The sequence below is a fragment of the Phocoena sinus genome, chromosome 15 (assembly GCF_008692025.1).
Source record: "Phocoena sinus isolate mPhoSin1 chromosome 15, mPhoSin1.pri, whole genome shotgun sequence".
NCBI lineage: Eukaryota > Metazoa > Chordata > Mammalia > Artiodactyla > Phocoenidae > Phocoena > Phocoena sinus.
This window is the reverse complement of record NC_045777.1, coordinates 24103182-24127400: the sequence shown is the minus strand read 5'-3', so window position 1 is coordinate 24127400 and position 24219 is coordinate 24103182. Positions and strand designations below refer to the sequence as shown.

Genomic DNA, 24219 nt, shown 5'->3' with positions numbered 1-24219 from the left:
ACCTCACCATGGCCCTCAAGGCCCTGAGCAATCTGGCCACCGCTGACTTTCCATTGACCGATCTTTCCCTTCCCTGGACTGTGGCCATGCTGCTTTTGTCTCTGATAAACACCCAACTCTTTCCTGCCTCGGGACCTTCACACATCATGTTTCCTCTGCCTGGAACATCGTCCCCCACCCCAGTTCTTCACATATCAGCTTAAGCATCACCAGTTCTGAGAGGCCTTCTTATCTAAAGTAAGTCCCCATCCAATATTCTCTCTTTTAGCCTCTAATTTGTTTCCTTCATTGCAACTTATTATTTTATGAATTTGTCTAAGTTTTTCTTTGTGTCTCATCCTCTATAAACTTCACGAGGACAGGGCCTGGAATACAGCAGGCACTCAAATATTTGTTGAGTAAATGAACAAATTTAATGTCTATAAGCCTCCTTTCTTCATCTATGAAACATCGTTTACCTCGGTGTGTTGTGATTATTCTGTGTAAAATGCCCAGCACATAAATCATTCTTTCATAAATATTTATCACCTCTATGTGCCAGACAGACTGTCAGCTAAATGTTAGCTATTAGTGTTATTATAACCTCATAGAGAAATAACCCCAGGACCCATTCTTAAAGCAGGAAAAGTGCCACACACAAAGCACACAAATCCTATACAAAGACGGCAAAGTGTGGTATATACATACAAAGGAATATAATTCAACCTTAAAAAAGAAGGAAATTCTGACACATGCTATAAGCATGAAACTTGAGGGACATTATGCTAAATGAAATAAGCCATTATGCTAAATGAAATAAGCCAGCCACAAGAAAACAAATACTGTATGATTCCACTGATATGAGATACCTGGAGTAGTCAAAATCATAAAGACACAAAACATAATGGTGGCATGACCCAGCAATCCCACTGCTGGGCACATACTCTGAGAAAACCATAATGCAAAATGAGTCATGTACCACAATGTTCACTGCAGCACTATTTACAATAGCCAGGACATGGAAGCAACCTAAGTGTCCATCCACAGACGAATGGATAAAGAAGATGTGGCACATATATACAATGGAATATTACTCAGCCATAAAAAGAAACGAAATTGAGTTATGTGTAGTGAGGTGGATGGACCTAGAGACTGTCATACAGAGCGAGAAAGAGAAAGAGAAAAACAAATACCATATGGTAACACATATATGTGGAATCTAAAAAAAAGGTTCTGAAGAACCCAGGGGCAGGTCAGGAATAAAGACGCAGACGTAGAGAATGGACCTGAGGATACGGGGAGGGGGAAGGGTAAGCTGGGACGAAGTGAGAGAGTGGCATGGACATACATACACTACCAAACGTAAAATAGATAGCTAGTGGGAAGCAGCCGCATAGCACAGGGAGATCAGCTCGGTGCTTTGTGATCACCTAGAGGGGTGGGATAGGGAGGGTGGGAGGCAGACGCAAGAGGGAGGGGATATGGGGATATATGTATATGTATAACTGATTCACTTTGTTATAAAGCAGAAACTAACACACCATTGTAAAGCAATTATACTCCAATAAAGATGTTAAACAAAATAATAATGATGGTTGTCAGGGGCTAGGAGAGGACAGAATGGGGAGTTATTGTTTCAAAGGTATAGAATTTCAGTCTTACAAGGTGAAGAGAGTTATGGGGATGGATGGTGGCGATGGCTGCACAACATGAACATAAATACCACTGAACTGTACACTCAAAATGGTTAACACGGTAAATTTTATGTTATGTGTATTTTACCACAATTAAAAAAAAGAAAAAAATACAATCATTTATTTTTTCTTCCATTACTGGGCATTTGGACCATTTCTAAGTTTTTCTTTGTCATGAACTTTGCTGCTGGGAATATCCATGTACAGGTTGCATCTTTCCCTGGTCAATTATTTTCTTGAGGAACATGCATAGAAATAGAATCATGCAAAGTCAAAAGGGTGTGATTAGTTGTATGGCTGGGTAGTACAAGCAGGTTTTCCAAGAGGAATGTAGTCACAAATAGTTTTAAGGAAATAGATTTCCTGACCCTTAATTTCCCTAAAATGGATCTGCCTGAAAAGATGCTTACAACACAAAGGCAGGCTACCCATTCTATCTCTTCCACAACTGTCCTACCATCTTATAAAAGCAAGGTGTACCCACCAACAATCTCCAGCCTTACTGCGGAACATTGTCCTTGGATATAAAAATGTCCTGAGCACTGAACTAGGTTAAATTTAAAATATTAGTGTAGGTGTTGAGAAAAATGAATGGCTCTAACCACTGGGTAACAAATCCTTCTGCAAATCAGATGGCTTTCAATTCTTTGCCTTCAAAAAACTGAAAGAGGAACTGGTCAAGTTGTCAGCAGAGACATCATTAAAAATAATTTTTGATGACAGATCATTTGTGATTTTTTTTAACCATATAAAGAGTGAACCATGAAATACTGCCACATTTGCAGGTCAAAAATGGTTGATGCTGGCAATTTTATATGGTTCAATCTATTAACTCAATGATTTCAAAGAACTGAATGATATTATAATATCAAACTCCTTCCATCTCCATCTACTTATTTATGTGCATAGGCTCCGCGGCACTTACATCTAAAAAAATGAAAAGCAGGAATAAAACTGATGCTTAACAGTGCTCTGTTTTAGCAATATGTATTATTCATGCACAAATACATGAACTACTTAAAAACTTTAAAAAGCCCCAAAAATCTCATTAAGAAATGCACTTCCAATAAATTACTTTCAGGTTTATAATCATCCAAAATTGTAAGCTATAAATGTTGTTTTAATCAGTTACATACTAATGATAACTAAATCCAGAAGAAAACAAATTTAATACTCAGAGCTTATGATCACAGGAAATTTAAAAACATTTTAAATTTCTATGTATGAACAAATTTTGTCACAGAGACATATGATAGGGTGAACAATAAAATGCTTTCAGCATAAAATATAATAATTAGGATAAAATCCTGTTGGAGTGGTAGAATGGAAATATGAGTTGGAGGAGAAAAAGGAATGGTATGCAACTATTTAAACTCATAAGATTAAAAACATGCATGGGGCTCTATAATTTTTCAAAATTCTTTTAGGGGACACTCAGCTAAATTTGAAGATCTTAGAAGAGTTGAACCAATATTTAATGTTATCAACAAGTTCTCTCTGAGCTTCTTTCCCCATCTATAAAATGAGAGGGTTGGCTAAAAGTATATAATGGGGAACAAGTTAAATAAATGACAATATATCTATTCAATGGAATATATGCAACTGTTTAAAAAAGTAAAATTGATCTTTATGTATCAATAAAGAATGATCTCCAAGATACATTCAGTGAAAAAGAATAAAAATATTCCTATTTATGTAAAGAAAAAAGGGTGCTATAAATATGCATATATCTATGTATATGGATTTCTGGAAAGAGGTACAGAAAACTGACAACAAGGGCTGGATTGGGGAGAGAATCTGAGTGTGGGGGCTTGAGACTTATCATTGTATTCCTTGTTGTGCTTTAAAAATTTACCACCAGGCTTCCCTGGTGGCGCAGTGGTTGAGAGTCCGCCTGCCGATGCAGGGGACCTGGGTTCGTGCCCCAGTCCAGGAGGATCCCACATGCCGCAGAGCGGCTGGGCCCGTGAGCCATGGCCGCTGAGCCTGCACGTCCGAAGCCTGTGCTCCGCAACGGGGGAGGCCACGGCAGTGAGAGGCCCGCGTACCGCAAAAAAAAAAAAAAAAAAAAAAAAAAAAAATTTACCACCATCTACATGTTACTACCTTTTCTTAATTTCTTAAGATTAAAAAGAAGTTGTTTATAAAAATATTAAAAATATTTTGGGACACATAGGGGCTGGATTAGATGGGCTCTAAGATCCCTTCCAGCTGCAACTCTATCAGACCATGTAATGGACACACATAATGATGGCAGACAGAGCGGTCCCAGCTGCTGTCACGCCCTTTCCTAGGCCCGCTGTCAAGAATGAGGATACGTGACAGAAATGTCCAGTGGAGAAATGGTCATTGCCAATGGCTATTACCGCCCTGTCTACTTTAAGAGGTACAACATTCCACAGCAAGCTGGAAGTTCAGTTCCTGACACCTTAAAGCTCCCCTTGGAAAATTCAGTTTGGCAGAACTTTAAATCTGTCTCACTCTAAGCCCCTCTCCCATCCCCAATCCACCCCTCCAAAAAAAAAGTGCTCAAGCACTTTTTTGACTCATACATTAGAATGAGCTTGCTTTGCCGGTTCCATAGAAAAAGGACCACCCTCTCTGATCGTTCCTACCTGAAGACCAGGCCAGTAGGCCTCCAGAGACTGGAAGACTGGCATGGACACAGTCCCCTTGTACATCTGCACCCACAGGTACCAGTCATCGAAGCGGGTGTAATTCCGAATGGCTTTGTTATATTCTGCAGAGGAGATAAGATGATGGACACATCAGTGATGAGGGACACAAAAAGCAGGCTTTGGCAACAGAAGGATGGACTTAAACATTTGCAAGACCCTAGGGTGGCCCAGCCTCAAAGCAGACTAGGACGCAAGGAGGCACAGAGGAAGAAGCATGGGTTCTGGAAGCAAACTTCCAGGCTCAAATTCCAGCTCCAGCTTTACCACTTGTTAGCTGTGACCTCGGGCAAGTTTTTCCCTCTTAAGCCTCAGTCTTATTATCTGTAAAGTGAGGAGAGTAATATTATATACCTCATGGGACTGTGCAGTCATTTATTCACTCAACAATATTCACTGAGTGCCTAACAGGTGCCAGGCACCTGGGGGGTGGCAAATAAGACAAAGTCCAGCCCTCAGGGAGCTGGCATTCTAGTGGGAACTTGAACTTATAACTCCCCCTAGACTGTAAATCTATGAGAGCTAGGACTTTGTTTTGTTGATTGCAGAATCCCCAACATGAAGATAGTACATAATAAATATGCACAATAAGCATTATCTGAATGAACAAAGTACCAAAAACATGCAAATAAATAAGACAATCTCAAACAGTGCTGTACAGATGAAATGAAATAGTTCATGTTCAGTGCTTGGCACAAAACTTAACACATCAATGGTACTCAGTAAATATTTGCTGAATAAATGAATGGTAGCTATAATTATTATTAGGTGCCCAACAATTCCTCAATATCATTACTACTAGTGTCTAAGGGCCTGAAGGGTAAACTGCTTTTATTCAACAGGCATTAATCTACAGCTACCTCCTGCAAAGCACTGTGGGGAGTACAGATGAATAAGGCCTGGATGCTGCACTCAGTTAGAAGAGGTATAACTGTGATGATAGCTGACTGCAAAAATGATGCCGGGCTTCCCTGGTGGCGCAGTGGCAAGAATCCGCCTGCCAATGCAGGGGACACAGGTTCGAGCCCTGGTCTGGGAAGATCCCACATGCCGCGGAGCAACTAAGCTCATGCACCACAACTACTGAGCCTGCGCTCTAGAGCCCGCGAGCCACAACTACTGAGCCCACGTGCCACAACTACTGAAGCACGCGCGCCTAGAGCCCGTGCTCCGCAACAAGAGAAGCCACTGCAATGAGAAGCCCGTGCACTGCAACGAACAGTAGCGCCGGCTCGTCACAACCAGAGAAAGCCCGCGCGCAGTGACGAAAACCCAACGTGGCCAAAATAAATAAATAAATTTATACATTAAAAAAAAAAAAAAGATTCTGAAGGCCCTAAATTCTGAGGAAGAATCAAGCTATTTTCTGGGCAAAGTGACATTTAAGCTGGGCCTTAACGGGTGGACAGAATTTGGACACATAAAGGCAGGAAAAAAGGTATTTTAGGCAAAGGAAACACCATGTGCAATGGCCAGGAAAAAAAAAAATCCAGGGCTGCATATAGAGAAGCCAGCATGGTTCAGTTGGCTCTTGCAGGAAGGCATGAAAAGGTGTAGTGGGCCTCAAGTAGGCAGTGTAAGTCCATGGTGGTTTTGAATGCAGAGCTGATTCTGTAGGCACTTGGGAGCAACTGAAAGTTTATAAATAAACTACATGTCAATAGGGAAAACCATGGGGAAAAGCCCCCTTACCCTGCCCTTTTTACCTAGGAACATGGCCATGAGCTTCTTATCCTGAAGCAGGATGGCTCCTTTTACCAGGTACTCAAAGTAGGAGTCCACGCCAGCCCCAATGCCCGCGTCCTGGGCCACCCACTTGCCAGTGAGCACATCGATGTGGTTGCCGACCTAGGAGAGAGACATTTGGTGTCAAAGGAGGGCCCAAGACCAAACAAGGATGTCCCCACACCCCTGACTGTCCCGTGAGATACAAGGCAGGCACCCCAGTGCTTCTTGGGAGACATGCAGGCTATCGGGGTACAGGGTTGGGGGGCAAGGCTGGATCATGGCCAGCTCTCTTGCATATATGTACAGTGGAGACACATCTCATGCACATTTAGGAGGACTTAATTATACACACTGGTCAAAAACTGAAAAAAGAACAATGACTTGGAGTGTTCATGCCCTGTCTAGAGTGAGTGTGAGCTGGGAGATGAGAACGTGCTGTTCCCACAATCTGTCTCAGACTTCTCAGCCTGAGAATCTGCATGCGATTCCAGTGTCTAAAGACATAAGATATACTTTCCATATTTCCATAAATCAACTTGGGAAGGACATCCAAGAAACTGATAGAGTAGTTGCTTGTAAGGAGAGGAACTGGGTGGCTGGAGGACGCGTCACAGATGTCACTGCGTACTTTTTTGTATCCTTTGACTTGTGAACCATTTAAAAATAAATTTTAAAGATTTAAATGAAGAGATATGTTGTCCATATAACTTAGACCCCGATGGAAGCTGATAACTTCACTTGGTACTCATTCAAAGAAACAGCTAATTGTCCTGTGTTAGTTTGGGCAGAGCCCCAGCAAGGAAGCCAGGAAGTAGTTGATTTGGACGGTGAGTCCCTGGAAACTCGAAGAGGAGGGGAAAAGTGAGGCAGGGCAGGGAGGCAGCCCTAAAGGGTGTGCTGTCAGGCAAGTTACCACCATGGGAAATGGAGCTCCATCCCACCGGGCAGCTCTGGGAGTCAGTGTAGAGCACGAGCCTCAGCACGGTCCCACCCAAGGGCCGGGGAACAAGGGTGATTGTCCATAAACTCCCATCAGTATCAGCCACTGATTGAGAACTGCTCTGGGGTAGCATTTAAGACCTGGCGTTTCCAGCCAAGTGCAAGCAGAGCAGGATCCAGGCACCAGAAAAGGCCCGTAGCCAAAGAGACATGGGTGACGGCAACTGGAAGACAGGCCAGTGTGCACGGAAATGATAAAGGGCTGAGAGGATGTGGGCAGGGTGGTCATGGAGTCACTATGGCTCACGAGCTGGAGAAAAAACTGCCTGTGTTGGACACTAAGGGAGTTACTCTAGGTCTCCAGAGTGGCACCTTCTTAAGGGACTGTCAAGGAGTCCTCACACAAGTTTCACTTTTCAAGCTTAGAACCAGACTTTGCATAAAACGTGCCTCCACCTGAATCACTTTCGGACAACACAGTCTTCATAAGTCATAATGACTCAGCAAGGAGGTATTAATCCATCAGTATTATTGCTGAAGTAACTGTGGATCAGAAAGGTTGAGTGACTTGCCCAGGGTCACACAGTTTCAACATAGTAAGGCTGGGGCTCAGTCTCAGTTCTGACTAAATCTAGTGTTATTTCCTGGACAGCTTTGGCTCAATTACTGTTAGTTTCACTGGATCATCTAGTTTAGGAGCCGAAACCGACCTTAAATTTCCATAGGTGAGTAGGTTTGTAGGGGAGGAAAAGCTCTGGGGTCAAATAAGTTTGTGAAACGTTGAGTTAAGCAAAGTTAAATAGGTGAATTTATCATAGGATTTCATAACCTTTAACCTGCTCGTGTTCATTATGACTCTCCAAAAAAAAGATACTATTTATAGTGTTGCCCAAATTTAATTGACCAGTAATCATTTCCTCATGGAACAGCCATTCAACATCTCTCAAATCTTTTGGTTCTAAGAAACACAGTTTTACAAACAAAAATATGTAAAAATGAGGGCCAGACAGGCTGACGATCTAAGGTCACCGAGTGAGTCAGGGGCATGAAGCATATGACCCACTCCCTAGATCAGAGAAGCTCAAGGAGCCAGAGCTTATCACGGCCCCTTTTCCTGCCAGAGGATGTGCTCTCATGCTCTCCTCCCCTCTGTGCCAAAGCATGAACTGGAGGCTTGGTCTACTTTTGGTGTTGTGAGCCTAAGCCTTGGATCACTCCTGAGGTCACCCTTAGTTTCCTTCAGCTGGACCGCAACTTGTTGCTCAGAGCCCTGAGCCTCATAAGCAGGGGCCAAGGTGGCCAACTTGAGCTAGACAGGAAGAGTGGCAGCGGACCTACCAGCCCAATATCTGACCGGCTCTCCCAGAGGCGCATCAGGGCCACTCTGGCCACGTCTTCGAACACAGGGTCACCGGTGAGGCTGCTCAGGGTGGCAAATTCCACGATGAAGGTCCCGATCCCTGCTGTGCAGGTGACAGGAGTCTCTCCTGGGTTCACGCCATGAAGCAGGTTCACCGTTCCATACGGCATGCCAGTGGGGGTCTGAAAGGCTGAACAATTGCAAAATTAAGACCCCAGATAGGAGCGGGGAGGTGGGCATGGGTGGACACAGGACCAAAGCCTGAGGCCTTGGCCAGCACTTCCCTTTTGTCTCCTGGGTGATCTGCTAGAGACTGAGCCAGAGAAGGATAAATGTCACAACTGGAGGGCCCTCAGTGGCCACCTAACCCAGATGCTGTCAAACACTGCTCCTCATGCCTTGGGCTCTTGCCTGTGGTGAGCAGGGAAGCAGCAGGCTGTGCTCTGGGGTATCACACTCCACACATGCTCACTTTAGCTAGAGCAGCTCTACTTTTACTTATTTTATATTATGCCTCAGAGGCCAGGCAAGTAACTTAGTGTGAAGCAGGCAGGGCTTAAGCCACAGGCAGTGGGGGAGCTGGTTGCACAATGAAAAAGCCATTCATCTACTTCTTAAAACACCATTCTGACCAAATGAAACACATCTGAAGGCTGTAAACAGTCCCAGAGCAGCCAGTTTAAGATCCCTGCTCTAAATAAAGAGTTTCAGGGGCTACGTTATTTTCTTTAAAAAGGATATAAACCACAAAACTGCCAATGTGGTCCAACCCTCAATTCACAGGTAGGAAAGGTCAGGCTTGTAAAGAAGTGACTCAGAGATCACAGAGAGAGCCAAACGGAGCTGGGATGGGAATGACTATCACGTGCCCACTCCTCCCCTTCCCCCCGCAATGGGCCCAGTGCCCTGTCCACCTCACCCCAGTGCCTTCCAATTCAAGGCAAGGAACTAAGACAGCAAGTCAGAGGCAGAGATTTCCTCTCCAGGCTGAAAGGTCAAACAACCCCAAAGCAGCCTGTGCGTCACCAAACTGTGAAAAAAGCTGTCAAAACTTCCAAGAACCACAAGGTCCAGCAACTTTACTGTAAGAAGAGAAACTTGCTATCTGGCAGACATGAGTGGTAAGCAAGGAGGATTCAAGTCACGAGCAAGAAGGGCCTAAAGGGATAGTTCAGAGAAGTCAGGCAGTATTAAAAAGGGGGTGGGGAGGTGACAAAATCCTGTTTCTCAGCATGAATGCACTTTTCAATATGTATATTTCTCAATACAAAAAAAAGAAGGGAGCAACCAGACAGTTTCCCTCCAGGGATGAGTCACACAGGACATGACGTTTGTAAGGAGACATTCAGGCCGTGAGTGAGACCTGAACCCAGTTCGCTCACTCTCCTCAGCTCTTCCCCAAGGATGAGAGGCAAGTCCTGGGTGAAGGGGAGAAGTGAGACGGCCAAGAGGTTGGTGGAAAGCAGTGTAACGTGTTTGGGTGTGAACAGCTCTCAGAGCCTCCACCACGCCCTGAAGAGAACACAGCGTCCCGCTGATGCTGCCGAGCCCAGCTACTGCCCCTCTGGACAAACACTGCAGCTTGGCCTGCAGCCCTGGACATGGCTCAGCTACAAAACAAGTCCCTCTCATGTCTCAGTGGTGTTTGAGGTTCTCCAAGAACTTTCTCCTCTCTGACCTCATTTTACGTCTCCCCAGAGGGAGGCAGGAATTATGACTCCCATTTGATAGACGGGGAAATTGAACCAAGGAGAGGAAGAGCGGCTTGGTCAAGCTATTGGTTGTCAGAGCCGAGTCTAGAACCAGAGGTTCCGAACGCTCAGACCAAGGCTCTTCTCTGGAACCCTTTCATTCCAGTGGCGTGTGGGCCTGGGAGGGGGCAAAAGCACTCACTCAAATAAGGGCAAAAGCCTTCCAGCCACCAGGCTGGCCTTCAGTGCTCCTCGCAAACGTTAATGAGGTCAGCTCATCCATCCTAGCCTAGCCGTCAAAATGCCAAGGACTCTCCTGTTTTCCATGGTGGGCGCCAAGAGGTAGAAATACCAAGTGTTTGGGTGAGCAACACGAGCAAATAATTCTGCACAGCCACTCTCTTCTCCAGCAAGAGCAGCAGGACCTACTGGACTTCATCTCTGCCCCATCTCCATGTGGGTCTTACCTGGGAGGAGTTTCCGGGCTGCCTCCTCAGCCATCCTCAGGAGAGGTCCCGAGCAGGGCCATCCAGCCTCCACTTCTACCCCAGCCCTCTTTGATAGCAGGTGAGCAGACAGAAGTCCTCCTACTACTACAGATGGTACAAAAAGCAAGTGTCAGAATCCTAAGGACCAGTCTTTCCCTTGTACAAATTAAACTTAATGCTCTGTTCAGTGGCTCACTGGGAAGGGGCTGGAGCCATGTAGCAAAAGAAGAGTCCTTAACCCCCCACACTGGTACAGTGTTAAGTTCATGAAGTTTTTTTTTCTCTTGGTGGGTCACAAAAATAATGGTTATCGGGCTTCCCTGGTGGCGCAGTGGTTGAGAGTCAGCCTGCTGATGCAGGGGACATGGGTTCGTGCCCCGGTCCGGGAAGATCCCACATGCCGTGCAGCATCTGGGCCCATGAGCCATGGCCGCTGAGCCAGCACGTCTGGAGCCTGTGCTCCGCAACGGGAGAGGCCACAACAGTGAGAGGCCCGCGTACCACAAAAAAAAAAAAAAAAAAAAAAAAAAAAAAGGTTATCATTTTTTTGCAGTCCCTACTGTATACCAAGCACTAGGTACTACTGTGCCCTCTTCAGACGGAGATACTGTGGTTCAGAGAGGTAAACTGACTTGCCCAGGGTCATCCATCTAGTAGGTGGTAGGGCCAGGTCTGTCTGACTCCCAAGTCCATGCTCATTGCACTTGGTCACTGTCTCCCCATCACCCCAACACCAAGGTAGGATACTTATTACCTTCATTTTATTCATTTATCTATTTCAATTTATTACATAATATTTAGGACTTATAAAAAGACACAAAGATTATCTGGAAATATGGCTAAACAGATATCCTGAATGGCCCTCCCACTGAAAAAACTGGTGACCTTGAGCTTCAGTTTTCCCCTCCTCCTGGCAGACCAGGAATAAGAGACAAAGGCAGGACCTACCCAGAGTGGGAAGTCTGATAGAAGATCCCTCCATGAAGTTGGGATCTGAAAGAATTATATACCCTTTGTAAAGATGAATTAAAAATAAACCCTACACACCTCCCCTAGCATACAGTAAGGAAAACTGTATACCTCAAATCTCAATGCCAAGTAAAGTGAAGAAAAAAAAATCTCTCCTAAGAATTAATAACCACAACTGGTACTCACTAAGTTTTACAGACTGAATTCACACTAACTGTGTTGTCTAGAAAACCTCAAATCTTTAGCCTAAGGTGGTTTTAGTAGATAATGCCTCCAGCCACATGGCAAGAGTAAACAAAAAATATATCTGGAAAAACCCACATTCAACCCGGGCCTCAAAGAATCCCACAGGTAAAACCTAGGCAATAAGTGTTCATTAAAAAATAAATAGGGACATTTAGAGAAGAGCTAACACCTATCCTTCTCAAACTCTTCCAAAATATAGCAGAGGGAGGAACACTCTCCAACTCATTCTACAAGGCCACCATCACCCTGATACCAAAACCAGACAAAGATGTCACAAAGAATGAAAACTACAGGCCAATATCACTGATGAACATAGATAAAAAATCCTCAACAAAATACTAGCAAACAGAATATAACAGTACATTAAAACGATCATACACCATGATCAAGTGGGGTTTATTCCAGGAATGCAAGGATTCTTCAATATATGCAAATCAATCAACGTGATACACCATATTAACAAATTGAAGGAGAAAAACCATATGATCATCTCAATAGATGCAGAGAAAGCTTTCGACAAAATTCAACACCCATTTATGATAAAAACCCTGCAGAAAGTAGGCATAGAGGGAACTTTCCTCAACATAATAAAGGCCATATATGACAAACCCACAGCCAACATCGTCCTCAATGGTGAAAAACTGAAACCATTTCCACTAAGATCAGGAACAAAAAAAAAAAAAAAAAAAAAGATCAGGAACAAGACAAGGTTGCCCACTCTCACCACTCTTATTCAACATAGTTTTGGAAGTTTTAGCCACAGCAATCAGAGAAGAAAAAGAAATAAAAGGAATCCAAATCGGAAAAGAAGAAGTAAAGCTGTCACTGTTTGCAGATGACATGATACTATATAGAGAGAATCCTAAAGATGATACCAGAAAACTACTAGAGCTAATCAATGAATTTGGTAAAGTAGCAGGATACAAAATTAATGCACAGAAATCTCTTGCATTCCTATACACTAATGATGAAAAATCTGAAAGTGAAATTAAGAAAACACTCCCATTTACCACTGCAACAAAAAGAACAAAATATCTAGGAATAAACCTACCTAAGGAGACAAATGACCTGTATGCAGAAAATTATAAGACACTGATGAAAGAAATTAAAGATGATACAAATAGATGGAGAGATATACCATGTTCTTCGATTGGAAGAATCAACATTGTGAAAATGACTCTACTATCCAAAGCAATCTACAGATTCAATGCAATCCCTATCAAACTATCACTGGCATTTTTCACAGAACTAGAACAAAAAATTTCACAATTTCTATGGAAACACAAAAGACCCCAAATAGCCAAAGCAATCTTGAGAACAAAAAATGGAGCTGGAGGAATCAGGCTCCCTGACTTCAGACTATACTACAAAGCTACAGTAATCAAGACAATCTGGTACTGGCACAAAAACAGACATATAGATCAATGGAACAGGAGAGAAAGCCCAGAGATAAACCCACACACATATGGTCACCTTATCTTTGATAAAGGAGGCAAGAATATACAGTGGGGAAAAGACAGCCTCTTCAATAAGTGGTGCTGGGAAAACTGGACAGGTACACGTAAAAGTATGAAATTAGAACACTCCCTAACACCATACACAAAAATAAACTCAAAATGGATAAAAGACCTAAATGTAAGGCCAGACACTATAAAACTCTTAGAGGAAAACATAGGCAGAACACTCTATGACATAAATCACAGCAAGATCCTTTTTGGCCCACCTCCTAGAGAAATGGAAATAAAAACAAAAATAGACAAATGGAACCTAATGAAACTTAAAAGCTTTTGCACAGCAAAGGAAACCATAAACAAGACCAAAAGACAACCCTCAGAATGGGAGAAAATATTTGCAAATGAAGAAACTGACAAAGGATTAACCTCCAAAATTTACAAGCAGCTCATGCAGATCAATAACAAAAAAACAAACAACCCAATCCAAAAATGGGCAGAAGACCTAAATAGACATTTCTCCAAAGAAGATATACAGATTGCCAACAAACACATGAAAGAATGCTCAATATCATTAATCATTAGAGAAATGCAAATCAAAACTACAATGAGATATCACCTCACACCAGTCAGAATGGTCATCATCAAAAAACCTAGAAACAATAAATGCTGGAGAGGGTATGGAGAAAAGGGAACACTCTTGCACTGTTGGTGGGAATGTAAATTGATACAGCCACTATGGAGAACAGTATGGAGGTTCCTTAAAAAACTAAAAATAGAACTACCACACGACCCAGCAATCCCACTACTGGGCATATACCCTGAGAAAACCATAATTCAAAAAGAGTCACGTACCAAAATGTTCATTGCAGCTCTATTTACAATAGCCAGGACAAGGAAGCAACCTAAGTGTCCATCATCGGATGAATGGATAAAGAAGATGTGGCACATATATACAATGGAATATTACTCAGCCATAAAAGGAAATGAAATTGAGTTATTTGTAGTGAGGTGGATGGACCTAGAGTCTGTCATACAGAGTGAAGTTAAGTCAGAAAGAGAAAAACAAATACAGTATGCTAACACATATATGTGGAATCTAAGAAAAAAAAAAAAAGAAGAAAAGGGTCATGAAGAACCTAGGGGTAAGACGGGAATAAAGACACAGACCTACTAGAGAATGGACTTGAGGATATGGGGAGGGGGAAGGGTAAGCTGTGACAAAGTGAGAGAGTGGCATGGACATATATACACTACCAAATGTCAAATAGATAGCTAGTGGGAAGCAGCCGCATAGCACAGGGAGATCAGCTCAGTGGTTTGTGACCACCTAGAGGGGTGGGATAGGGAGGGTGGGAGGGAGGGAGACGCAAGAGGGAAGAGATATGGGAACATATGTACATGTATAACTGATTCACTTTGTTATAAAGCAGAAACTAACACACCATTGTAAAGCAATTATACTCCAATAAAGATGTTTAAAAATAAATAAATAAATAAGGGACTTCCCCGGTAGCTCAGTGGTTAAGAACCCATCTACCAATGCAGGGGATACGGGTTCGAACCCTGGTACAGGAAGATCCCACATGCTGCGGAGCAGCTAAGCCTGCGAGTCACAATTACTGAAGCCCACGTGCACAGAGCCCATGCTCTGCAACAAAGAGAAGCCACTGCAATGAGAAGCCCATGCACTGCAACGAAGAGTAGTCCCCACTCGCCACGACTAGAAAAAGCCCACCCACAACAACGAAGACCCAACGCAGCCAAAAATAATAGTTAGTTAATTAATTTAAAAAAAAAGAATCACTGGGTCAAAATTCATTGAAATGTGTAGATCTGTGCATTTCAGTATATGTAAATTTACCTCAATAAAATGAATGATTCATTAAAAAAAAAAAAAAATGATTCATTGGGAACCTGCTAAAAATACTGACTGTAGGACCCAACCCAGAGATCCCAATTCATTAGATTTAGAGTGGAGTCTACACAGCTGAACTTTTTAGAATGTTCCAAATGCTTCTGATGGGCAGCCACGTTTGGAAACTAATACCCTAGCCTTGCACTATGTAATACAGTAATTAGTAACCACATGTCGCTATTTAAATTTAAATCCATTAAAATTAAATGAAATTTAAAATTCAGTTCTTCAGTTGCAGTAGCCACCTTTCAAATGTTCAATAGCCACATGTAGCTAGTGGCTACTGGACTGGACAACACAGATATAAAACATTTCCATCAACAATGCAGAAAGTTCTAACAAACTTTCAATAGGCAGTAAGCTACAAGAAGGCAAGGATTACATCTTTCTTGCTCTTGGCTGAAAGCCTGGTACCAAATATATGTTAAATATGTGAGTAATCCTGGCATATTTCTTTTCAGTCTTTTCTCTGTCCCCTGCTCACTTTCATGTCTGAAACTGATGAGGGATCCCGAGACCTCCCTACCCAACCCTACAGGAGGGAAGACTCTGTCAATCTGGCTTGAGCCAAGTGCCCTGGCAAGGCTGGCGCTTAAGATCCTGTTTATCACCTCTTGGTTTACACAGAAGCCAAAATTCCACATTCTCCTTTCTTCCAAGGGCCCTAGAAGGCAGCCCTCACCTCGGATGTTGGTTTCAAACACAGAGGCGTTCACATCAATATCAAAGTCCACGTTGTCCTGGAGCACTTCAACCACTCTTTGGAATTCTGAGACATTCCCCAAAATCTGAAGGAAAGAGAGACCTGACAGTGAGGCTCTCAGGCTTGTGGGCACTGAAGATGCTAGATTCAGAGTCTAGGATCCTATGCTGGTGTGAATCCCACTTATGCAACTTCAGACCTACAGTTTCTGTTCTAAGACTGCTGGTAACAGGAGAAAACACTGGGAGCTGGAAATCACACAGACCCAGTATCAAGAGACTGGTAAAGTAAATTCTTTGGTACCAATTTAAGAATTTTTATGTACTCATTTAAATGAAACCAATATAAAGACTGTAGACCACATGAGGAAATCTTAGCTTGACATTTACAGTGGATATTTATTGTTTTTAACCTTGTCACATTCATCCTTATGGAAAATACTGCAGGTTGGTTGGCCCAACATTGATTCTCAATCTTCTTTACCCTTGTAGCTCCCAGCCATAGAGACTAGAAATCCACATATTTGCTTTCGCAGTCTCATTTGCTACTGGGTGATTGTGTTACCCAGTCAATTCTGAGCTTTGTAAAGTCTACTAGGGGCACTTCTCAGAAAGCTCCTGTTTCCCTAATAGAAAGGGACAAGACACAGTTGGCATGGCTTCTACTCTTTTTCGTTCTGCTTTGAAAGCAGACTTGATTTCTGGAGCTGGCAGCCATCTTAGGCCATGAGGTACTAAGCATGAGAATGAAAGTCAGTATACTAATGATGGTAGAATGGCAGGATACAAAAAGCATGGGGTCTCTGATGGCACAGTTGAGCAGCTGATCCAATGCTAGAAATTACCTTCATTCAGATTTTCTTATACTTGAGAAAATTAAACCCTTTTGTTTAAACCATCAGTCAAATGCAATCCTGATGCCTTTTATTCTGATATCAGTGTTCCAATTTTCCCTTGAGGAATCACCCTTCTTCCACAGTCACTCCTGTAATTTGAAGAAGCTGACTCCATCCCTTCAGCTGCAAGAATGGGCACTTCACCTGGACCAGCCAACGTACTATATCCCTTGGCCAACTGATTGATTCAGGGATAGATGTGTAACCCAAGCCAGATCAGTGAGACTCAGTCCACGGAATTAATGGAAAAGGACTAATTCTCTCCACACACAGGTTACTAAATGAGTGGGATGTGAGTCTGGAGTTACCATTGGCTACCCTGCCAGCTTAAGGAGAGCCTGAGAATACACCCAGCAAGGAAAGTAGAAATAAGAGATGGAGAAAGAGATTTCTAATGACGTTATTTAAATGTCTGGAACCAGCTGGGTTTGAGGTCAGTCTTTACCTGGACTTTTTAGTTATCTGACTCAGTAAATTTCCTTCCTGTCTAAATCAGTTTGATCACTTGCAGCTGAAACAATCCTGACTATCTCAGCATTCAAAGCCCTCTATGATTTAGACCTAATCTATCCTTCTAACCATGTCTCTCACTGTTCTTCTGTCGACTTCAGTACCCACTATTCCCTGATTTTCTGCCCTCAGACATGCTGTTCCCTCTACCAGAAATCTCACCCTGTGTCTTCCCATTTCCAAATCCAACCTATCTTCGATTATCTAAATGTCACCTTCTCTAGGAATCCTTTGATTCCTCCAGCTGAAATTCACCTCTTCCTCCTTTAAAAGACTCCAGCAAGTTTATCCCCACAACTCTTAGAGCATCTGTTTCTTTCCACATTACGAGAATCTTTGCATAGGCAGGAGCCTCACTCATTCCTGCACTCCCCCAGAGGGCTGAGCACAGTGCATGAAGCAATTACTCATAAAATGTTTGTTAAATGATGACATGAATCTTTCTCCACATTGTAGCCAGTGATCTTCTCAAAACAGGAATCTCATTTCCTACCCTCTTCTTGAAAAAATTCCACTGGCTTTCCACTGCCCCCAAATTAAAGATCAAAATGAAAGATGAAAATAAAAAGCCCAGGTGAAGAATTCATTTTTTCACCCACAGTCAAGTTACCAAAAGAAGAAGGATATTGGTCATGCAATGTTGGAGAGGAAAAGGAATAGATGAGACACTTACCAACAAGGTGTCCAGAGCATCAATAAGAGTCAGAGAAAAACTGTAAAAGGACAAAAACCCCAGCTGCTTAGTAAGAAAATCAAACAAACACCAGTTATTAAGGCTGCCCCAGATCAGAGACCCCAAAAACTAATAAGTGAAGCACAGCGATGCCTCTGCCAGTCCCACCTGAAATCACAACAGAGAAGCCATCGTGAAAATCACCGGGAACCTCTGACCCATTTAACGTACCTGGGAGGTGGGCTGATGTATAACATCTTATGCAAATAGCTCGACTGTAGTTAAACACATTGCCTATATTCTCTGGCATTCTTCTCCACCATAGGGAGGCAGTATAAGATTGTAGCTCAGAGCGCAGGCTTTCCACATCTAAGAATTTATCTCGCAGTGCACAGAACTGTAGCCTTGAGAATGCTCATGGCAATATTGTTTTTAGAACAGCAAAAAGCTAGAAATAACCCAAATGTATACCAGTTGAAAAGTGATTAACCAAACTGTAATACATTCAAACAATGCGAAACTATGAGGTGGTCAAAAAGATTGCTATCAAGAGTTCTATGGGCTAAGGGGAAGACATTCAAATTATATAGTTAAATGAAAAAGACAAGGTACAGAATAGGCAGTGTCGTGTGTCGTATTCTAACTGCATTTTTCAAAAAGAAACAATACAGACAGAAAGCAGATTAGCGGTTTTTTGGGCCAGTGGTGGTGGAGAGATTAACTATAAAGGGCCACCAGGGAACTTTCCAGTGTGACAGAAATGTTCTCTATCCTGTGATGGTGGTCACTACACACTTAAAATGGGTGCATTTTATATAAGTTACACCTTTAAAAGGTTATATTAAAAGATACACATATACATACCTATATGATGGTATAAACCAAAAATATTTCTGGAAGGATACACAAGAAGGTTAACAGTGGTTGGAGTTCTAGGGTATGGGAGATATTTATTTTATGATATTGGACTGCTTGAATTTGCCATTTACTTGTATTACTTTTTTCAACTAAAAAACGAAAACCGGCACAATTTGTGTTGAGCTTAATTTCTCCAGTCCCTAGCATATTCATTTGTAAAACAGAGATAAGAGCAATTAACTCCTAGGGGTGTTAATTAAATGAGATGACACAAGTAAAATGCTTAGCACAGTGTTTAATCAAGGTTGGCTTCAGCTAAATGCAATGATTCTTCACTTACTCAGCAAGGAACAAGACAGAGAATTCCATCTCTCACAGATTTTTCTTCTAGTGGAAGTGAGAAAGACAAACTAACACATAAGTGAAAATAACAGTATAAGAGTGAGAAGTGCTACGAAGAAAATAAAAAGGGAGGTTTGTGAGAGTGACCTGTCCGGGTGGGTATTTAGGGGAACTGATGCTAAGGTGACAGTTTGAGCTGAGATCTCAAGAAGCAGTCAGGGATGTGAGGGTAATGGGGGAAGTGGGTTTCAGTTACACTAACAGCAAAGGCTCTGAAATTTCATGTTTAGGAGAGTTACATCCCCTCCTAGGCCTGTTTGCCCACTTATAACATGAAGGGATTGGGTCTTCTGACTTTTTGAAGCCCTTCCACATATCCTAAGCCTCCAGAGATTTGCCCAAGTCCTAACAGCTGGTGTCTGTCACTGCTGTGGCCAGAGCCCGGAGGTCCAGACCACCAGGCTAACCCAGCCTTTTTCCACTATGGGAATCCAACTTTCCAGGAGGCTGGGTGGATCCTGGTGGTGCTGGCCTGAATTAGGGGGAACGCGACCCCACGCTAGTTACGAGGTTTTTCTGGAACCGGTGAGATCATGAAGCCACCAGCTCCAGCATACCCGCCCGCCTAGGACCGGACTGTCAGACCCAGGCCGCCCCCTTGCTCCTCCGCTCGCACTACCTGCCCCAAGTGTCGTGCCCGTCACAGGTGAGAGGTCGCAGCTCGTCGTAGGGAAAGGCATTCTCCAGGTAGCTGTCGTAGGCGTGGTAGAACATGGCCTTGACTCGCGCCCTGGTGCGGGGTACGAGAAATAAGTCAGAGGGCCACCAAACGAAACCAGGCAGAGGAAAGAACAAGAATTAGGGCGGAAAATGGTAATCACCACCTGATTTCTGCGAGGAGCCCAGTGGCGGGGTCCCAGCAGGTCAGGGTGGGGGGTCTGGGATGGAGGAAATGGGGAAGGGACTAGGTCTGGGATTCCCATTCCCCAACTATGGAAGGGCGGGGAGCCTGACCCCCATCACCTGTAGTGGGCGGGGTCGGGCGCGGTGCCATCCGGGCCGGGCGCACCATGGTGCAGGGGTAGCAGCGCACACAGGAGGCCAAACGGGACGAGCAGCCGGAAAGGCATAGAGCACGTGCCCTGTCAGCGCCGCCGCCGCTGCAGCAGCAGCCGCAGCCACCCGCACATCCTGCGACCCTCTGCAGGTTCTTCCGGGAATTAGGAGCACTGCGCCTGCGGGCCGATGAATCATCCATTCACTTCCGGACTACAAGGCCCAGAATACAATGGGCGGTGGAACCCAAGCAAAGAGCATCTTGGAACATGTAGTCTCTGAAGCGGAGATCTACGTGTCTTAAAAGACAGTGGCTAGTACAGCTACTATTATTAATTAATGTTTTAGCAACATCATTTTAAAAATATTTCTTAAATTTAATTATTTTTATTTAAGTATAGTTGATGTGCAATATTATATAAGTTACAGGTGTACAGTATAGTGATTCACAATCTATAAAGTTTATAACTCCATTTATAGTTATTATAAAATATTGGCTATATTCCCTGTGCTATACAATATATCCTTGTAGCTTATTTGATACGTAATAGTTTGTACCTCTTAATCCCCTACACTTATGTTGCCCCTCCCCCCTTCCCTCTCCCCACTGGTAATCACTAGTTTGTTCTCTATATCTGAGTCTGTTTCTTTTTTCTTATAGTCACTAGTTTATTGGTTTTTTTAGATACCACATATAAGTGATATCATACAGTATTTCTCCTTCTTTGTCTGACTTATTTGACTTAGCATAATGCCCTCCAAGTCCATCGAAGTTGTTGCAAATGGCAAAAGTTTCATTCTTTTTTATGACCGAGTAGTATTCCATTGAATACATATACCACATCTTCTTTATCCAGTCATCTGTGATGGACACTTAGCTTGCTTCCATAACTTGGCAAGTGCAAATAATACTGCTATGAACATTGGGGTGTGTGTATCTTTTTGAATTAGTGTTTTTGTTTTTTTCAGATATATACCCAGAAGTGGAATTGCTGGGTCATTTGGTAGTTCTATTTTTGTTTTTTTTGAGAAACCTCCATACTGTTTTCACAGTGGCTGTACCAATTTACATTCCTACCAACAGGTTACAGAGGTTCCTTTTTTTCCACATCCTTGCCAACATTTGTTATTTGTGGTCTTTTTGATGATAGCCATTCCTTCAGGTGTGAGGTGATATCTCACTGTGGTTTTCATTTGCATTTCCCTGATGATTAGCATTGTTGAGCATCTTTCCACGTGCCTGTTGGCAATCTGCATGTCCTCTTTGGAGAAATGTCTATTCAGATCTTCTGCCCATTTTTTTTTTTTTTTTTTTTTTTTTTTTTTTTTGTTTTTGTTTTTTTTTTTTGTGGTACGCGGGCCTCTCACTGTTGTGGCCTCTCCCGTTGCGGAGCACAGGCTCTGGACGCGCAGGCTCAGCGGCCATGGCTCACGGGCCCAGCCGCTCCACGGCATGTGGGATCTTCCCGGACCGGGGCACGAACCCGTGTCCCCTGCATCGGCAGGCAGACTCTCAACCACTGCGCCACCGGGGAAGCCCCTTCTGCCCATTTTTTAACGGGGTTGTTTTTTTTTTTTTGATATTGAGTTGTATGAGCTGTTTATATATTTTGGATATTAACTGCTTATTGGTCATATCATTGGCAAATATTTTCTTCCATTCAGTAGGTTGTCTTTTTGTTTTCTCGATGGTTTCCTTTGCTATGCAAAAGCTTTTAAGTTTGATTAAGTCCTATTTGTTTATTTTTGGTTTTATTTCCTTTGCTATAGGAGACTGATCCAAAAAAATATTGCTGTGATTTATGTCAAAGAATGTTCTGCCTATGATTTATTCTAGGAGTGTTATGGTTTCAGGTCTTACATTTATGTTTTTAATCCATTTTGAGTTTATTTTTGTATGTGGTGTTAGAGAATGTTCTAATTTCATTCTTTCACATGTAAGTGTCCAGTTTTCCCAGCACCACTTACTAAAGAAACTGCCTTTTCTCCATTGTATATTCTTGCCTCCTTTGTCATAGATTAATTGACCATAAGTGTGTGGGTTTATTCTGGGCTCTCTATTCTGTTCCATGGATCTATGTCTCTGTTTTTATGGCAGTAGCATACTATTTTGATTACTGTCTTTGTAGTATTATCTGAAGTCAGAGCAAATGATTCCTCCAGCTCTGTTCTTCTTTCTCAAGATAGTTTTGGTTATCCAGGGTCTTTCATGTTTCCATACAATTTTTAAGATTATTTGCTCTCGTTCTGTGAAAAATGCCATTGGTAGATTGATAGGGATTGCACTGAATCTATAGATTGCCTGGGGTAGTATGGCCATATAAAAATATTAATTCTTCCGGGCTTCCCTGGTGGCGCAGTGGTTGAGAGTCCGCCTGCCGATGCAGGGGACACGGGTTCGTGCCCCGGTCCGGGAAGATCCCACATGCCGCGGAGCGGCTGGGCCCGTGAGCCATGGCCGCTGAGCCTGCGTGTCCGGAGCCTGTGCTCCGCAACGGGAGAGGCCACAACAGTGAGAGGCCCATGTACCGCAAAAAAAAAAAAAATTATATATATATATATATATATATATATATAAATTCTTCCAATTCAAGAACATAGTGCATCTTTCCATCTGTTTGTGACATCTTCAATTTCTTTCTTAGCAACAGCATTTTAAAGGACTTGTGTACTAAGACTGTATGGGTACTTTAAATATATTATCTTTTTTTAAAACCACCTTATTAAGCATGAAGGCAGAGACCAGTGGGGCCTCAATATTTATTAGTGGATGTACTTAAAGATGGATGAAGAATGTTCAGCCTTTATCATAATTAGAATTTTATTGAGTTTCCCAAACGAGTCCCTTGCTAATCATGTAAGAGACAACTTACTTCCAAAGCTGCTACTCTCAAGATTTTCAGAAATCCCTTCAGTTCTAGGAATTCATGAAATCTTGACATTCCTTTCCTCCCATTTGGGACATGGTTACATCATCATGGTCTCTTCAGTCTCCGTCCCAATGCAGAATCTACCCACTCCCAATCCCCTGGACCATCTCAGCCCTGCACCTCAGGGCTGCAGCCCTGTAGGTTACCCCATGTGAGAATGAAGACCTGGGACACTATAGCTTTGAGAAGGTTGTGACCCATTTTTCCATTTTCCTTCTTGCAAGTTCCCAGAGTTTTGTCAGCCCTTTGGACCATAGCAACACACATGACTTTGGGCAGTGTGATGTGCAGTAGAATCAACCCTAGATTTGAAGTGCGACCAGGACTTCAATCCCAACTTTATCACTTAAAGCCTCTATATGTGACCCTAGGCAGGGCCCTCCCCTTCTGTGAGCCCAGCTTCTTCATATGTAAAATGAGGAATTTGAACAAACGGATCTCTGAGGTCCTTTTAACCTAAGCTTTCTGTGATGCTAGGATTGGCCATCCTCTGCTCTTTGCTAAAAAATGGCAGCTCAGTTCCTTGAGCTGCAATGAAGGCATGTTTGGTCTCCTTTGGTCCAAAGTCCTTGAAAATATCCCTCAGATATATATATCCTGAAATTTCGCCAGTAGATACGAGAATTAAAATCTTGACTTACCCCAGAGATCTTGAGGTAGTACAGTACAGAAGTTAAAAGTGTGGGCTTTAGATTTGAGCAGACCTGAGTTGGAATACTAGCTCCATCACCTTTTAGGAGTGTGGCCCCACCAGCTTTTCTTCTGAGCCTCATTTTACTCATCTGTAAAATAGGAATAATATTAGTATTATATTCACCTAATAGGATTATGAGGGTTCAGTGAGCTACTGCATATAAAGTGCTTGTCACAGTGCCTTTCAGAAGAGACAAACAAAAGATATTAGGATGCTTTTGGAAACTCTTCTTGGAAGTGCCAGATGGAAGGGAAAGGAGATGACAGTAAATTGAGACTTGGATAACAACACAGGGGCATGGTGTTAGTTTTCTGCGACTATGCTAACAAATTATAATTACCACAAACTTGGTGTTTTAAAGCAATAGAAATGTATTCTCTCACAGTTCTGCAGGCCAGAAGTCTGAAATTAGTTTCACTG

General features: G+C 42.8%; 1 protein-coding gene across 5 annotated transcripts in view; it reads right to left on the bottom strand.

Annotated features, from left to right (window-relative positions):
* EDEM2 (ER degradation enhancing alpha-mannosidase like protein 2) overlaps nucleotides 1-23887 on the bottom strand; it is a 31177-nt gene extending 7290 nt beyond the window's left edge. The window contains exons 1-10 of one of the 5 annotated variants that reach the window (XM_032606470.1): nucleotides 23747-23887; nucleotides 20143-20354; nucleotides 19799-19909; nucleotides 17920-17959; nucleotides 15821-15926; nucleotides 11503-11547; nucleotides 10534-10659; nucleotides 8354-8565; nucleotides 6055-6196; nucleotides 4289-4413 (exon numbers count right to left, since the gene is read on the bottom strand). In XM_032606470.1, the coding sequence (XP_032462361.1) occupies nucleotides 4289-4413; nucleotides 6055-6196; nucleotides 8354-8565; nucleotides 10534-10659; nucleotides 11503-11547; nucleotides 15821-15926; nucleotides 17920-17959; nucleotides 19799-19909; nucleotides 20143-20249 (1014 nt within the window). In that variant the 5' untranslated portion in view covers nucleotides 20250-20354; nucleotides 23747-23887. Of the gene's footprint in view, nucleotides 1-4288; nucleotides 4414-6054; nucleotides 6197-8353; nucleotides 8566-10533; nucleotides 10660-11502; nucleotides 11548-15820; nucleotides 15927-17919; nucleotides 17960-19798; nucleotides 19910-20142; nucleotides 20355-23746 lie in introns of those variants that run through there. The other 4 variants (XM_032606471.1, XM_032606466.1, XM_032606467.1 and 1 more) reach the window with 4 other exon arrangements.
* Between the last annotated feature and the right edge of the window lie 332 nt (nucleotides 23888-24219).